General features: G+C 39.4%; 2 protein-coding genes across 6 annotated transcripts; both read right to left on the bottom strand.

Annotated features, from left to right (window-relative positions):
* Positions 1–253: 253 nt before the first annotated feature.
* LOC136414563 (putative inorganic phosphate cotransporter) lies at positions 254–5,951 on the bottom strand. Its single transcript, XM_066398666.1, has 9 exons — positions 5,250–5,951; positions 1,973–2,112; positions 1,702–1,907; positions 1,492–1,601; positions 1,220–1,440; positions 1,013–1,165; positions 827–959; positions 526–770; positions 254–469 (listed from the first exon to the last, which is right to left on the bottom strand). Exons 1-9 carry the CDS (start codon positions 5,344–5,346, stop codon positions 275–277), a joined length of 1,500 nt encoding a protein of 499 aa, XP_066254763.1. The 5' UTR covers positions 5,347–5,951; the 3' UTR covers positions 254–274.
* A 3,859-nt stretch (positions 5,952–9,810) lies between these two features.
* Positions 9,811–17,518, bottom strand: usp (ultraspiracle). Of its 5 annotated transcripts, none has more exons than XM_066399301.1 (9): positions 17,198–17,518; positions 13,864–13,881; positions 12,776–13,061; positions 12,004–12,108; positions 11,750–11,948; positions 11,244–11,458; positions 10,856–10,986; positions 10,615–10,798; positions 9,811–10,558 (listed from the first exon to the last, which is right to left on the bottom strand). In XM_066399301.1, the coding sequence occupies exons 1-9, from the start codon at positions 17,214–17,216 to the stop codon at positions 10,492–10,494; spliced, it is 1,224 nt and encodes a 407-aa protein (XP_066255398.1). In that variant the 5' UTR covers positions 17,217–17,518; the 3' UTR covers positions 9,811–10,491. The 5 variants fall into 5 exon arrangements, with proteins under 5 accessions (XP_066255398.1, XP_066255395.1, XP_066255399.1 ...); XM_066399298.1 differs by lacking the exon at positions 17,198–17,518 and adding an exon at positions 14,089–14,541; XM_066399302.1 differs by lacking the exon at positions 13,864–13,881.
* Positions 17,519–17,995: the final 477 nt, after the last annotated feature.

Raw genomic sequence — 17,995 nt, forward strand, 5'->3', positions numbered from 1 at the left:
AAAATTGTGGGAAATGTTCAATTTTACACCAGGCTTTGTCGAGTCACCGAAGCAATGGGTGCTGATATCTCGAGAACCCGTAGAATTACCTTAAAAAATCTAATATTTTTTGATCAGATATACATATAATTTATCGTTTTATTAAGAGATAAATTATGGATGATCACTGATTTTTGGTTCTTCCCTGAATCATTTTAAAATGATTAGAATTTCCTTGAAAACTAGTGATGGGAATGTCTGGACAAAAATTCAATTTTATAAACAAATCTGTATATCAAACTTTATTTATTAAATCTAACCTACTAGGTTCAACAACATTGAGGGGATCACGAATGTTTTCAGTTGAAGAGCTGCCCCAGGAATTCCACCACTGAATCTCAGCCGAACCGAAGGTCATAAAAAACACTGCTGTGGCTGCAGTTATCACAGAAACTATTAGAAACGGGTACCTCCACAGGACAATATCACTCTGTAAAAATCCCAAAACAAACAATTTCCTATAATTCTTCTGAGTGGGAAACTTACCAAATCTGTTACAACATACTGGACGAAAATAGGCCCGGTAAGACCTACCATTTGGGATATGCCGTTCTCCATCCCTAGCATCAACCCCGCGTATTTGGGGGAGATATCCACGTGGTTAATATAAGAACCATTATACAGAAACACTGATAATCCTATTATAACATTGAGGAGGATTATCACTAAAGTAGTTTGGGTTTTATTCACAAATGCCAGCCAGATGAGAGTGGCTGCAGGTACCAAGGAAGCTTCAAAATACATCAAAATTTGTGCTCCGTTGTAATATGAAATAAAGACTTCTTACCAAAGACCTGGAAAAGCCTTCTGCAGTTCATCAAAGATAAGACTTTTTTCTCCACAATGTAATCCGTCACAGGGGCAAAGATTAGCGATAGGGAGAGCTGGGTGATTTGGGGGAGTGATGAAATTAGACCATTCTAAAGGGAACGTGTGCTTCAAAATGTTATTGGCCGACAAGTCAATGTAATACCGAATTAATATCGAACCCCAGGACGTTGCTAATATACATAGGAACTTCCAACTCAAGCAAAGTGGTCCCCCATGTATTTCCTATGTTGCAAACTGCCAATGCCCAAAATGGCAGGGACGTGAGGATTTGCTTAATGGGCAGATTTGAGTCACTCTATAATAAAATTGAATGAACTAATGTGTTTCTTGCAAAATAACCATAACTCACCATGTCTTCTTCGCAGTGCTCAAGACTCTCCATGATGTAGTGCTTTTCAGCCTCTCCAATACGAGGGTGGTTCGCAGGACTATCAAAGCCTAGCAAAATCCACGCTATACACCACAGAATGGCTGTCGCCCCGAATATGTAGAAAACTAGTGGCCACCCATAGAGAGACGCTGAGATGTACCCAGTAATGGCCATTGCGAGCATGGCTCCCACATTGCATCCTAAAATCTTACCTCAGTACATTATTACATAAAGGGGAATTTCGCTCTAACCTGAATATATTAGAACAGTGAGTTTCGATCTCTCACCCAAGGGAGCCCATAGACCCAACGAGGTATGACAGGCTGGAAAAGTAAACCCTTGTAGCAGGCCCTGTATCATGCTGTAAACGTGTTAACTATATTTTTAGTTTCGTTTAGTCTGCAAGTCAGAGTGGTCAGTCTTTACCATTGCAATGGGTGTGGAAAAGCGTTTTTACATACCGGCAAGCAATGACACCCATATATCCAAATCCGGCAGCCGCTGAAGGGATGAGGGTGAAGGCGAGGCCATTCAGCAACATGGTCCACAACAAACACCTCCTGAGGCCGAATTGTTTGAAAAAGTAGCCGGAAAAGGGTTGGAGAATGATGTAGGTCCAGTAGAAGGAAGACAGGACTATGTTGCTAGTGTTGTCCCATTTGTAATGCTGTATATAACAATACAGAGGAAGGAGACGTTAGGGAACTGTTTGAGGGTGAAACGGGTACTTACGGGTATGTCTGGGTTGGCTGAGGTTGTGTTGCTGGTCATGGCGACTACTGCAATGGACATGGTGGACCTTGTTAACATTGTAACCAACATGTAGAAGAACATGAGCAGGGCTTGGACATGGCGGATGCCAATTTTTGGAACTAGAATGAAGAATAAAGGAGATGTTAAAAATTCGAATAAATGCTTTAATTTCCTAGAAAAGAATAGAGTTAATGACTTTGTGCAGCAAAATGTTTAGATCGGCATATTTGGTGCACAGAAGTGTAATTCGTATATTTAACCGTGATGCATTTTTCCGTCCCTACGCCTTTGATTTCCATAAGTAAATTTCAAGTTTTGAAAGAAAAACAAAGATGACGCGAATCTGTTGCACGATTATTTATTCAGTAATTGTAATCTTGGGCTCGCGAATTTGTCTATTTGCTTACGCTAAATTATTATATGTAAACTAAAACTTTCTCTTAATGAGAAATCCTGAATGACTAATTAAAAATGGGGCAACCTGACCTTAATCGTTGATTAAAATCTTTTTAGCTAAACAGACATGATAGTGTGACGATTCCCCATGTAGTCTCCACATCACAATTGATGCATGACAAATCTAGAAAAATCAACAACGGCTGACCGATGTAAAACTTATTGCAACGTATTGAAAATCCCCATACTAAACCACAATTTTAAAATTTAAAGCTGTAAGTAAGTATGTAATTGAGGTCTCGTCCATCACATAGCGATAACAAAGTCACGTCTGTTGGCTTGTGGTAAGATTTTTTCATGGTATATACGATGTTCGTCACGCACTGGGGCAATTTCACGATTTCTTGGTCACAATATTAGAAACTAACTACTTAAACCAGTTAAGGAATGCATGGTTTGGTGTAACGAGTGGAATTCTACGAGAGAAGCGAGAGAAATGAAGAGCAGAAAATGGAAAGTTTCGTTGGGTTCACTGGATCCTTGATGGGGAACACGGATAAAAGAGCTATCCAAGGGACAATAAGGATTTTAAAAAATGTTTAAGAACTGTCTCCAGCTAGGGTCTGCATTTGTTGCTGCTGTACCATTTAGCTTTATAAATAAATTCTATTCAAGATAATGAAAAAAACGATTTAAGGAGATAACCATATACAATATTTCTTGAAAATATGGCGAACGCACAAGGACCTACATTTAGCACTCATTGACAGCGGAACGGAATTAAGTATATGTATATCTAGATCTACCAGTATAAAATGCATTCGCTATTTAAGTACTTAATAAACATTTAATAATTATTGCAATATTTTAAAATGTCTTTAGATTAAAATTGGCAATTAGTGCCCACTATGGTTACAGCAAGAGAAAAATATGTAATTTCAGTAAGAAAGTAATTCTGAAACTGAGTGCAATTTCCGGAACGATATACCTGTAACGAGAGTGTAGTAAGACTAATTAGCAACATTACCACATCGAACGGAGTGATTTGAGAAGATATTTACATACAATGTTTCTTGAAAATATGGCGAACGCAAGAATAACCTCCGTCACAGACGAACGCAATAAGACAGTAATTGTAGAAACCAGTGCGATTTCTGAAACGATATATCTGCAACAAGATAAGTTCTACAAAGGCTGGAATCTTACATGGGCAATTTACAATTTGGGGCAACCCAATTTATGCCAGTTAGCTTTTAAAATGCTACTATTAAACAGATATAGTAGAGGCATTTAAAGTAAGAAAATTGCAATGTTAAGGTATAAGTAAGTGCACACCAGGGCACATTACGCTTTAAGCTAATTACTATACGATATGCTGTAGCTCAACATACATCAATAATATTAATATATAATTAAATTTCTACTTATACATATTTTAATTCGTTTATAATCATTTCTAGTATCTACTTAGTTATCGCTTATTGTGTGGGGTACAAATACACGCATTACGGAATATCTATATTGATTTATCATTTATTTGCATACATTTCTTAATAGAATTTATCTTTTAAAGAGGGTCCAATCTTATAAGAGGACACTTATAAGGTTGGATTTTTCTGGCCACTATAGCCCATGATCCATATGTGCAGGTGAACGTGCAGGATGGTGCGAATAAGAAACAACAAAGTTGATGATGGTTACCCAAAAACCGAAACGTCGGGCTTTGAATTATCTCACCAACCACGCAGCGGAAAAAATAAAAACGTTTGTCCAAAATTTTGGTTTTTTCCGAACACCATTGGAATTTTTCAAACTTTGAAACAGTGTGTTTTTGACATGTAAATTACGCAACTTTGCGCCCTAATTTAACTGCATCTTTTACGGTGACTGAGATTCTCATAGTTGACCTGCAGCAACAGGCATCCTATATATGATCATTTCCTCTAGAAAGACACATTAAACATGCCCAAATTAATCACAAATGAAATTTACATATACACAGTCAATCGCGTCTGGAATCGTGACCTCAACAGTGACGTTTCACTTAACACTCATTTCCATAGCAACCGTAAATGGAGGTGATGACGACAGCGGTTAGTTAACACTCTAGGTAAGTAACGAAGCATTTACGTGCCATTATTAACACATTAATTAATTAAAGTATAGTTTCGTTTATCAAAGCGCAAGTTTAGCCTGCTTTCTTTAGCGTTTTATTGGACGCTTCCAGTTGTTCATAAATTAATCGGTCACATGCTCATGGCCTATACCAGCCGGGAGAGAACGAACCTCGGGCACCGAACTAAGTAGTCTTGGCCAGGAAATTCTGAAGCTGCACCACTGTGAATGGGCCTGTTTTTATGGTTAAATACTTTTAAGATAAACCACCTGTGTAAATTTCGGAGTGAGTGCCTTGAGGATTTGGAATAAACGAGTGATGTTTTCATAGAAGCGCTCGTAATGTTTTAGGTGTGTTTCATTCACTGAAATTTTTTCAATTAATGAATAATTAATAAGTCCCTTTGAAGGCATAATTGGGCAATTAAACGTGGTGTTTTTGTAGTAAATGCAGGAAAATCGTATATCTGTTATCTACCTACAAACGAGTATAGCTTCCGGTCATTAGCGGGCAAATTGCGTCAGAAAGCTATAGTAAACTAGTAATGCAATTTTTGGCTGAGTTTCTGTATTTTCAGCTTGGTCGGATGAATGAAGCCGCGAATAAATCCCGAAAAGAAAATAAATGCCGCGCTCCATGAGAAAAATCAGCCATTAAGGCAAGTCGCGGCTTACCAGCAAACCTATTTTTCCCACCGAGCGTGGCAAGCAAAACTAAGTCACCCATAAGTGAAAAAAGTCATACCTTTCTGCTTCAGTGGTGTGAGGATCATGGCATCCAACAAAGACTTTTTCCTCTCCACAGTGCTGACATTACTCCCTTTGTCCATAATAATGACCATCACCCATGCAGAAGGAACTAGTTTTCTTGAGGTCGCGCCTGCCTCTTCTGAGGTAAATCTATATTTACAAATGTCGGGAAAGTATGTTTTGAAAATATCACAGAAAATGTTTACAGCTCGTGTCCGAATCGCACAACTCCACAATACGAATTGAGTCCCGGTGCTTTTGAAGGTGAAGGATTATTTCGCTTAGTGGTGATGATATAACCACCGACCGTCGAATTTATCGTCGAGCGATAATCAAGCGTGAAATCAACACTCCGAACTCCTATCGATTTATTGTTCTAATTATCCGAATATGCTTAAATGCATAAACAATTTTAGCTTAAGATCACAGCCATTCAGCACTATTGGTCAAGCACCGCAAACGTGTACGTGACGCTTTGAAGGTGTCGCATGTACGAGTGAACAAATATCGAGGAATTACGACCGACAACTGCTTCTGCTGGGGCTCCCGAAATAGCCCGACTTGCTAGTGCATTCCTGGAGACTTGTTAACAAGCCTGGATTTGGTGGGAGATATGTTCTTTGATTGTGTTATTTACTGAGTGAACTGGCCAAATTGCGAAAATGTACATCCGAAAAAGTGTTGACGGACGCCGTTTCAAAAGTCCTGCTAGTAAATTTGCCCGAGGTACCTTGCCCCCCACGCAAGTGGATCAAGGGGATCGACACAATGTGCCTTAGCAGCTAATAATAGGCGCTTCGTAAAAATAACTTTGATTTGTGAGAATCCGAATTTTCGCGGATAACAAAAAAATGAATCATTTGATAGCTTAGCGAGGCATGTGACCGTTGCTGACGCTCATGTTCTTGGCATGGTTCACGTTGTCATTAGGGCCCTGCAAATCCAAGAAACGCCAATTAGCACATCAATACGTTCAGCTCCGGGCTGATCATTGACGCAGTGGCCCGCTCTTAACAAACGATAATTGGGATAACTAATTGTTGTTGTGTAGCAACAGCATTCAAATTGAATCGTCCCTTGTTCTGCCATAAATTGACGGTCATATGACTCGAACGATGAGCCTTTTAGCGTGTCTTAAGGAAGCTTAATTGCGGCGACTAATAAATGCAAATATGCGCAAAAAACTGTAACGCTTCTTTTCACACTCTGTTGGTTAATTGCAGCTTCGTGTTTTTAATCAAATATGAATCACTTTAAATTAATGGTTTCGTGGCGTTAAAATAGCACAACCAATCTGCTGATCGCAGTAATAAGTAAACAACTTATCTTCCTACAATTATAATGTTTTTTATCGTTTAATTAAATACGGCAGGGAGTTTTAGTTGTACAGAACTACGTTCTAGTAATCAGGCTCACTCAGGAACTTCGAGAAATTTTATGAAGGTCTGGCAACGTTTACTAGTGTCAACACGAGTTCACGAATGACGTACCACCCACATGAAAGGTATGCAGGGAACCATGACGGCTCGACAAAAGACTGTCGCAATGTTGCCATTTTCCCTGGTCCAGCGGTCCTAGCTATAATTCATTTTTCAAATTGATGATCGCTAAAAAAGCCTCTCAGTGGACCATGAACTGCAAGCGTAAGGCGTTAACACTTTACTATTTAGCATCGAAGTCCTGACTAGCAGACGAATAGATCTCTCTGATATTTCAACGTCCTCTTGAGGTGATTTTAATGATCATCGTTTGTTATTTGCACAGCGTTTGGGAGTGGAAATAAATAGAGAAAATTAAGATTTTACAGCTCAGTAAATAACGAAAAGATGGGATATACTTGTAAAATTAGCTATCATTTCAATATTTGACAAATCTTATATATCCAATTATATAACTCTCAGTTAGTATCGCGAACAACTGTTTGCATGTGGAATTCAAATTGCTCAACAAAGCACCTGCGATTGCGGATTAAAATGTCACAGATAAACAAATAAATCACGTGAATCACATGATTTAAATCTTATGAAATCAAATGCAGTATTGGCAAAAGAAACGATAGGATTCTTGATTGAATGGTGAAGGAAAAATTCATGCAGATATAAGACTTTCATTAAGACATTTATAAAAAAATTTACAACTGCATTTTTTGCTGTTATGCACCATACTTTTTCGAATCCTTAGAATCTCGCCTCTCCCTTGAACCCCACCACTGTATGTCCGCCTTTTCGAAAACAATAAAAAGCATTCCCATAATACTCATTATAGCCGTCAGCAATAGCAAAATTCTTCTCTACATTACCATATTCGTCTAAAAAACATAGATAATCCTGAAAACCTCATTTTTATTTACAAAATCCTCAATTTCATACTCAATTATCAACGGAGCACCAAGTGCAATCATTTGAGCGATAATATTCTTAATTATCATCAACACGCCTGCATACCACGGATCAAGGAGCCGAAGGCTAAGAATGCTTCCATTCCTGAGTAAATATACAATAGAGCTATATTCAAAGTGACCTGTTTATTAGAAATGAACGCCAGCCATATAATGGTGAGAGAAGGGATGTAACTTCCAGCTGTCTAAACCACCCTCTTCCACGTTAATAAGGAAAAGCGATTTTTGGATACCCAATGGTCGCCAAAGAGTGTTAGGGGAGTAATTGTGAGAACTGGGACTGCGCTGATTATAGCTGTAGTTATTCCATTCTGTAACACGTCTTAGTTGAAAATATCTAAACTTGCAGTGATTATTACCGAGCTAATATTTAATCCTACCCCATTGCCCAAATATAAAGGAATAGCTGTATCGGTTAAAGTGTAACTCCAGGAGATTTCAGCATTAGCTACTGCGATCGCCCAAAAAAGCAGAGATGTGAAAATTGCTTTAAAGGGAATCGATCTTACGTGCTAAAAAATCACTTTCAGAGCACATTCGAAGAGTCAACGCACTTGAGAATATCATTTCTTTTTCCCGAGCTCTTAATATATTTCTGATCAATTTCGTTAATAAACTCATGATTGGCAGGATAATCTACAGCTAACAATGCCCAATACACGTACCATATTAAACATATAGAGCACAAAATGCTCACTGCAGGTCAATTCCAGCGACTTGCACAGATGTAGCCAGTTGCCACCATACATTGGTATGGTGGCATCATTGGATGTATTCGATTTTGTTGCCTATTAGTTTGAAGAACAATTTAGTCAGTTATCTAAGTAGAGATAGATTATTCTGGTCAACACGTGCAATTATAGCCAAAAGGGATCTTTCGTTTTTGGGTACCTACAGGCCCAAAGAGTGGTGAATTGCAGGGTAACAGAAACTTTGGAATAGTCCTTGCGCCACCCTATATACATGTATTAAAAAGAAGGTTTTTAATTTCCACTCTTCAATGATCATTTACTTCCGTGGTTAATTTATCTGCAAGCAACTAGACCTGAACTTTCGTAATTGTAAACGCTCGCCGGGATAAGCATGAAAGCTAGAACGTTGATGAGCATAGTAGCTTGAAGAACCCATTTGAAGCCGAAACGTATGAAGATGTATCCAAAGAACGATTGCAGATCGACGTAGGACCAAAAGAGATTATGCCTTGGTTTGTCCAATCGTAAGCCTGATGAACATATTTTATTTATTTAACATTAAGGTTACAGTTACTTACTGAAATATCTAGATATAGGGAGATAATATAATTAGTCGTGGCAACTATGGTTAAAGACAGTGTGGACCTCGTGAGGAACGTCCATAATAAAAATGTGAGCAGTAAAATGACCATGGAATACCGCACTCCGAACCCAGGGATTATCAAATAGTTTATCAAGCGTAGTAGGTATAACGAAAATCACCTTTATCTTTCGGTCCTTCTTCATTCTTCTGCTCAAGCTTCATTTCGATGATTCCTTCTTGGCTTTTGCTTATTATGACTCGGCACTATGCTCACCTTCAACCTCTCAAAGCAAATCACAATTTAATCGTAGGAGTATAAAAATTTATATTCCACACAATGCTATTGGTATTTATTATGGGAAATGAAAACCGGATTCATTACTAGATTGAAGAAGACTGATATTGCACATTTTCCCTGCACATATACAGTTGCTGCAATTTATTCTATGAGATGAATGAATCCAAGAAAAACTTGAGGTAAGATTTGGTCATAATAGACTTAGTAGAGCAAAAAAGCGCCCATATAGTCATTTAGGCTACTAAAGTGTATAACTCAAAAATTAATGCATTTATTGGACCAATATAACTTAAAACTTCAGATTTATGACGTTGTTTCGACGTTTTCATTATCCTTCATATGAAAGTGGATTTAGTTTTTATAGCTATCAAATTAAAACTAATAATTAGATTTCATGTTATGTGGGTAAAATGATAAATATAATCGCGTAGTAAACTCTGATGTATGATGGGTAAGGAAATGATGCTAAATCTCCCTTACCTTAATACCTAAGACACCACGGTCAATTATCCAAAACAATTTGGCTTAAAGGAAATGTAGCAAATATTGTCTGAAGGATGAAGGCAATGAAATGATACATTTCACTCCGAATTATTAAAATAGAATTTATTAAAAATATAATTTTACATAATGATAAAATTTAAAGTGTATAAACTACATAAGGAATAATTTCAAGTTAATGGTGTTAAAACTCATACAAACTGGCATTATTTGCACAAAATTAATTACTGAAAATTGAAAAGTAAAAATTCTTCCAACCGCTTTAATAAACATGTCACCGGCAAATCCGATAATACTTCTTATAATTTGAAATTTATATACTTTATGTTTAATAATATATCATTATTTTATAGAATTTTGATTAATCTGCAAACACAACCATCACGCCTTATATAACGATTCCTGCGCTGTAACGGAATTACTTAATTAGACAAGGAATTTACGGACAACAATTTCCTCGAAACAGGTACAAACTCACTTAAGCAACGTCGTAAAATATAGACCATTTTTACATGCATTTCCGAAACTATTATAGTAGTAAAAATCAATCACAGTCCTCTGATCGAGGGGAAAAAAATTGTTGTGAAAAATGCGTTTTCTTTCTTTGCTTTTTCCTCCCTTCAAATGTCCTCAACGATTCAACAGCAACAATTCTACACGCTAAGTGGATTTCGTATTATCAAAATCACGCTGTTTAACTGACAACGTTTCAGTGATAACACAAAATGCTGGTTATTAGTAGGTAATCAATAAGTGAATAATAAATTAAGAGTTTCTGGCGTTGTCGAGCATCTTTCGTAGGAATGACTCCAAATTTACGTCGGAGACTATTCTGTAATTAATTGCAAGCATTAACAAAATACGATTTAAATAGGATATCTGGCTCACCTATAATAAAACAGGTGATCTTGACATTTGAGGCCAATCGACCGTAGTACTGGTAGCCGAAGCAGCAGTTTCGCGAATCTTCCAGGTTCAGAGGGATAGGTGGTTCGGACGTAGTTTTCCATCACCTCGTATACTTTCTCGCGCATTACGTTCACATCTTCTTTACACACGAGGCCACGGAATTCTAGGACAAAAACGTTCCAATAAAATTCCAGATTAACACATCAAAATAATCTCTCACCTGGATTAAACAAAATAACCGCTCTCAGACAAGCTAGCTCCGACTTATCCACCCTAATTTCTCTCAGTTTGTTTATGAAATCCTGGATCCAGCCGTAAATGTTTGCAACGCCGATTGTAATGGATGTTGACCTGGGGAAATGTGAAAGTTTGGCTTTGTTTAAATTAAAAAATCTAATTTTAAGTAAATTTTTCAAGGAAAAAACCTCATTGCTTATTTCAAGAAAAATCATTGGCGTAACACGACGAATTTTCAAGGGATAAATTGGTAAAATTCTAAAGCCTCTACAAATCGTGACATCTTTAGTTGTTTGAGTATAGGACTGAATATGGGATTTACAATTACAAACATAAAAACTACAGTAAACTGTCTCTTTATTAAAACTTACTCGGTAATGGTCATTCCAGTGGCCAAAAGAATGCCTTGCTGCAATGCCATAGATCTATGAGCTAGAGCCATTATGTGCAGCTCGTTCCAGCTATTTTTCAGTAAAATGATCTGATCCTGCATGTTGAGCGACGAGAAGTGCGGAAGATGCTTTGCCCATTCAAGCAGTTGCAAGAGGTGGGTGTCAGAGGCCTGCCGGATGTTGGCGTTAACATTCTGCCAAATAAAATTCACAAATCATATTGTATTCTTGTATTTTGTAACCCAGCAGGGTATTTTCATTGGTCCATATGGCAACTCAATTGATAAAAATTGTTTTGTTGATGCACATTCCGAGAACTAATCTGGAATCCTAAGCAGTCGCGAACGACAAGGTCGTGGGTGCATTGACGCCCGAAACGCAAATAAATGCGCCACGTTTATTACTTGTTATTGGATTATGGTTTTGATTAACAGACGCGTCTGATTAGTGGTAAAACGGACGAAAACGGACAAAAAGGTATTCACCTCTAACGAAGCAGATACCTCGTGGCATTCCACCCTTTTCTCCGCTTCCACTAGCCTTTCCAATGGCATGTCCACCTGCAAATTGGAGGTGGATTCCACCTCTGAGGTGTCGCGGTCTTTTGTCCTTTGACGCTCCTCTTGGACCGCCTCTCTCTTCATGCCCATGTCCAGACATTTTTGATACCGACAATATTGACACCTACAAAGGGATTCGTTATTAGATTTCGCTTGGTTTTAGGCGATTCTGAGCATACCTGTTCCTCTGCCTTTTATCGATTGTACAATGTTTTTCCTCTCTGCATGCGTAGGAGAGGTCTTTTCTGACAGTGCGCTTGAAGAAGCCTTTGCAGCCCTCACAACTGCAAGAAAATATGAACAATATAGGACGATACAGACACAAAAGAAGGAAACGGAAGTGTGGTTCCACATTTTGCTTCGCTTCTGGAGAATGTGTGAAGCGAAAGATGTGAATATATTTTCAAAGGCACAATTAAATTTATTTTTGCAAATATTCCTCGTTTTTCTAAGCAGCATTTTCCAGCAGGCCTTGCATACGCTTAAACGCCTCGCGTAGCTTGCGACACGTGTATGACAATATGCTGTGTAAAAATACATTTTGCCATTAACTGATGCCCCAATATATATTAAGTTCTCCATAAATTAGTTTAACGGAGTGTTATAAATGTAACCTTTAAATATTCATAAATTACTCAGTCAACAAACATTTCCTCTTCAACACATTCGGAAAATTATCTATCACTGCTAATAACTAATGCGAAACCGACGACGGCCTTGGTTACGATTTATGGCTCGTAGGTGCGACCATTTAGAATCAACAACACATCTTAGCATCTACGAACTCTTTCAGTCCGCTTGTAATGGCCTATGGAACACTGACTTTATTGCTTTGAATTTTGGCCTAAACCCAAAAGCAAATCCAGTTCTTCCGGCTTGAACATGACATTGTTAAGGGCGTGTGAATACACGCCAGCACGAGTGTTTCCACTTGATTAGTAGCGACCTTACCTGTAAACTCCATAATGCTTTCCACTGGCCCTATCCCCACATATCGAGCACAAATGTTTAGATCCGCTGAGGGGGTGGTTTGGGGGGTACGGGCTGCCTTGGCCGGACTTCTGCCCCCCTCCCCCGGGCGACGGGCTGAGCAAACCCACTTGTCCCAAAGCGTAGGAATTGGGGCTGTTTGGGCCCTGCGGGCTAAACTGACCCAAAGCGGCGGTGTCCGGCTTCAGGTCCAGCGGGGACTGCGGCCCTATGGGGCCCATCGACAGGTTTTGGTCGAGTGTCAGCCCTGCAACATCGGTAATTGAATAACTGAACAGTGTCATGGATGAGGAGAACGGACGAAGCAAATAGATGAGCGTAATTGGAGTAATTATTGCGGTGTGTGATTTTCCATTTTGTATGATGATGTTAAAATTAAAGGTGCTCGCTTCAAGCTTAGTACCCATAGCATGCAAAGAATAGCAAATCGCGCCGCAGGTTTCCATCGGAATGCCAATAAAAAAATCAATGTTGTTAACCTTAAAATATAATCGGCTAATTAATTGGCTTTATAAATGGAGACGAATTGCGCAGTAGGTGTTCAAGTGCTGCGCAATAAGGTCTTTTTCGAATTCCTGAAACTTCAAATTTGCGGTGTGTCAGAGAAGGTGATTTGAATGACAGACGGGACAGACGAGGCGGCTATGGCGGTCTTCCAAGGCCACCTACTTATTCAACGCATCGACGGGCGCAGAGGTTGAATAATTAATCCTGTCCGAATAACAGGTGGCGGTGGCGTCTAGGCCCATAGATGTATAAAATTGCGGGTAAAGGAAAAATAATAGACGAAAAAAAAAACACAAATTCAGGGCCTCGTTGCGGAATGTTGTTTAGATAACAATTGCCACAGAATGGTAGTGGCCTACTTTTCGACATAAAAATAAACTGATAAACGTCGCTGACTGGGCTGTTTTCGGAACTTTAATTTGATTGTTCCAAATTGTGTTTCGAAATTGGGACAGCCCCGGGTGACACCGAAATGTAAAGCGAGATGAGCTGAACACACATCAACATTGATGATGATGATTAAAACCAAACTTAATACTCACCATTGGCGCAGGGATAACCTTAAAACAAAAAGAAATTATTAGATCAGTTAATGAAGATATGACACGCTTACAATAACCTAAATTAGCAATCAATTTACTAGCAATTTACATGGTGGTATTGTTACAGTTTCCTTAATAAGGTCGCCGTATGCGACCTTTATACTAATCAATCCCGAAATAAATCTAGCTAGGATAAATAAGGTCGACTATTATTGCTGTTCGTACCTAGTGACATTTGAGGAGCGGCGAAGCCCCCGAAGCTCCGACTCCAATGCTGCTGCTGAGCCCCCTGTATTATGGCCGTCACCGACATCATGGGTTTCTCTTTCTTCATCATCTCTACTACCACAACCTTTATCACAGCCTCGTTCACAATCACAACAATTCAATTTTCACGCAGTCCCTACGCTTGAGTGTTTCACAAAATGAGGGTTACTCCTGCCCAGTTGCCACTCTTCGGACGAATTCTGACAACACTACATGACACTACAAAGCCGAGTGTGGTGCGCCTGGGTTGTTAGATCTGACTGAACCAGTGTACTCTGTGCATCAACAAACTGAAAACGCTTAAAAATAAACTTGGGGCGAGACGCTCCACCACGCTTACCGGCGATGATACATTATGCCCATAGAGGTAGAAAATTAAAGAAAATTAGGCGAGATGCGAGCCGCTGATAATTTAGCTTTTGCGTTAATTTATCAGTGCCAATGACATCCTCAAGATTAAGGACAAAACTCCGACTTTTTTAAGTTGATCGTCGTACCAAATAAAATAATAACGATTACACGTCAATAGGAATCACCAGAACCGCCTCCAATTTATCAAATGTACCACTCGGGCAAATATTTACAAACTGCGCTTGCAGATGATAATAATTTGTGTTCGCAACTCGACCCTGACCGTCTCTACTAGATTTAAATTTGGCATTCGTGTCATAGATAGGACGCACGGATACGAGGTGGATCCAGGGTAGGACTAACCAAACCAACGAAGTAAAACACTGCTCGGGATTTTCCTGGTTGGTTTTCCACCACGACGCTCCTTTGTTTCGCGTTGCCGACAACTGGTAAAGCGACGGCGGAAGTCGTGGAGAAGGCGGCGTGGCAGCTGCCGACGACGCGAAACAAAACACTACCACGCGATTGCGATTTGCTGCTGTCGCTGGTGATGGTCGCTCTAAAATCATGGGCTACTGGGACTGCGCCACGAATTTTCAAGGGCACACACGAAAATAACACCCATAATGAGAGTCATCCGATATACAGCATACTACGCAAAACGAAGTTTAAGTACACACAAACACACATGCACACACGATACGCTGATCCATGAAACTCTCTTCCTGCGCTACAGAACCGTTCCAATCAGAAGTCCTGGGTTTAACGTGCGATATAAAGTATCTTATCGCGAACTGGTCATTAGCGCTTGATTAGGACTATTTCACTAATATGCATCCTGAAGTCGAACCTGCCATGGCTGGCGCAAGGGGGCACAAAATAGACCAGGCAGTTGGTACGGAAGCTTCCAAGGTCGTACAAACAGCCGGGGAAAAAATTTGCCCTTGTTTCCTGCCAAGGTTACGAGCATAGACGGCGTTTTTTAGTTCCGAAGCGACCTCGCAAGATCTTACGTAACTTCACATTTTATTATTGGTATTACTTCTTAACATTCAAGCAACTGCGACAAAACCCCGACTCTACCAACAAAAAAAAAACAGAGGCTATATCGATCGTCTGCCGTCTCGCCGTTATCGTGGGACGGGATGGGTTTCCACTCTCTCCACTTTGGGCTGGGGATCCTCCCACGGGCTCCGCAGGGTTTGTTTTTGTCGTCGAATTTCCATGAATTTGCGCGATCGTGCATCATCACTGTTTGCAGACAGCGTATTTTATTAAAATGTCGAAGGCCAAAGACTTTTGGCCAGGAGGCTATGCCGGTTGTTAAAAGGTTCTCTGCGGCTTCGCACTAAAAATAGGTCACCCCTTTCCTAGGGGCCCTGTCAACCTTGACACGAGCCTGTTTATGTGGATCGATGCGAATAAGCTGGATTAAATTGAACATTAGATTTGAGCGGGAATTTCTGCACGGAGGACAGTTTCAGAGCGTACTCCTAGCGTCATTTGCATCGGGAAGTGCTGGAAAATCCAAAACTTCCAGTAGCTCGAAACTGATAGCCAAACGTGATGTTTTAAGCACATTCGTTCATCCATTAACTCGTACCATTTTATGTACAGAATATTAAAACCCTTAACAGCGGACGTGTTATATGTCACGTTATCCCAGATGTTTGGTCCCGAAGACTCTTTTATTCTGTGTACATCTATATTTCTTGTCGGTCTTAATGAGTATCTTGGGTCCAATGCTCCATATCATCCAATGCGATTGCAATGCATTAATTTTTATTATCGATAACACCCGTTTACCTATAATCCGACCTTATACACCAAGTAAATCTAAACCGGACATTTTCAATGTTATTTTTGTCGTTTTACACCCAAAATAATTTGAAATAAAGTCAAAGTGCACATCCTCAAATGTTTAAAACATTTCGACTAGACCTACCGGACGAGATGCCTGGTATTACCCATACAAAAGCGCTCTTATCAAGTTCACAAAGCGAATCGGAGATTAATGGCAGTTTGAGAACCGATGTAATTTGCGTTGCACTCGAATAAAATAGACGCCTTTTCTTCTAGATCTCAGTCTAGACTACATTAATAATAAAATTAATAAATAATGATATTTTAGATAGATATTCAAGATGGGCAACAATAAAGGACGACTAGCGCCATCTCATATTGATAAGCTGTTATACATTGCTAGCACCACCTGTCGGAGAAAGGGCTAGGCAGAGAGCCACAGTATTCTGCCGCGTTCAAACCAAAAGCTGGATCTCAGTATTTCATTTACAATCCATATCTTGGATTGTAAATGGGATTACCGTGTCCAATTTCCCTATATTTCATAATTGAATTAATACTTATGTAACCGAAGTTTTTGGTGCGAATTCTCAGCGAAATACCAGTTAGGCATGTTCGTTTGAAATTCTGTTCAGACTTTACGTGTTCAAGGAAAACGTGATTTCAATACCTACTTAGAATTAGGGATTTGCGATATGTTATTGTACTTGTAGAGTAAAGTAAATATCTTCTTTCTTTTCGCTGAAAAGTGTGGCAAAACCATAATCGCGGGCTCAAGCAAGGTTATAAGGTACAAAGAAACGCGGTCAGTGAACTAAATAGGCCGACCCTGACTTTGCCATTGCCCTTTCCCTGCCTTGTGACCCATTTGGTATCATGGCATCAATACTTCTGAGAGTTTCTGGTTACTTACCGCGATCTGAATTATCCATGGCAAGCAGATCGATCCTTTGCCAAAAAGAGATTTCCAAGCAAATACTGAACTTTTCACTCAAAAAAGCAAAACAACGGGCACCCTACTTTCGATACGGTAAACATGGCCGAAACTGGCTCTTTTCACCGCTTAAAAGCTGCATTTTCCGCGATTCGACATTCGCACTATATTACTTACACTTTAAATTTGAACACACAATATAGGCTTTTATAATTTTGAGGCCGGATATTTCATAATTTCGCTAAAATTTCTTTGTGGGAACGACGACCTGGCTCGCACGGTTCTAAAAGCGTAGGCAGCGACATCAAGCGGGAAATGAAGAAACGCGTTAATTTGTCTTTTAAAGTCGATTTTCCACTATCATTAAAACATAATTGTGATAATTATGAATCGCGATCAGGTAGGGCACCTACATTCTAAAATTCGACTCGTTTTGCTCAATTAATAAACCAGTCCTTTAGTTTTATTCTGCTAGTCAATTCCTTGTCTTCGTTATTTGCTCCAAGTGTACAGTGCGTGTATGGCTGGCTGCCGCTCTTTCTGGGAGATTTGTGTTGGGTTCAGAAGTTTTATGCGATGGCGTAGGCAGGTCGCAATAAAATTCTCATGTACGCTGCCATAAACATAAGTAAATAAATTGTAATTTACTAGCTTAAAAAGTCAAAAATCGGCCTCGGCTTTTGATTAATTTCCTGCGCAAATTAATTCTAATTCCGCTACGCTAATGCCGATGGATTCTCCTAGAACTTTATATGGTGTATTGCGCGTTGCCTAAAC

The sequence above is a fragment of the Euwallacea similis genome, chromosome 18 (genome assembly GCF_039881205.1).
Source record: "Euwallacea similis isolate ESF13 chromosome 18, ESF131.1, whole genome shotgun sequence".
Lineage (NCBI taxonomy): Eukaryota > Metazoa > Arthropoda > Insecta > Coleoptera > Curculionidae > Euwallacea > Euwallacea similis.

What these genes read in the sequence shown, in the direction of transcription:
- LOC136414563 (XM_066398666.1), bottom strand. Translation starts at nt 5,346, where the DNA reads ATGGTCATTATTATGGACAAAGGGAGTAATGTCAGCACTGTGGAGAGG. An exon ending in AGCACTGCGAAGAAGACATG is followed by an intron (nt 1,166 to 1,219) that starts GTGAGTTATGGT and finishes ATTTTATTATAG; the next exon opens with AGTGACTCAAATCTGCCCAT. An exon ending in AAGGCTTTTCCAGGTCTTTG is followed by an intron (nt 771 to 826) that starts GTAAGAAGTCTT and finishes TGTATTTTGAAG; the next exon opens with CTTCCTTGGTACCTGCAGCC.
- usp (XM_066399298.1), bottom strand. Translation starts at nt 14,200, where the DNA reads ATGATGAAGAAAGAGAAACCCATGATGTCGGTGACGGCCATAATACAG. An exon ending in AGGTATCTGCTTCGTTAGAG is followed by an intron (nt 11,459 to 11,749) that starts GTGAATACCTTT and finishes TTTATTTGGCAG; the next exon opens with AATGTTAACGCCAACATCCG. An exon ending in ACTGGAATGACCATTACCGA is followed by an intron (nt 10,987 to 11,243) that starts GTAAGTTTTAAT and finishes ACATTTCCCCAG; the next exon opens with GTCAACATCCATTACAATCG.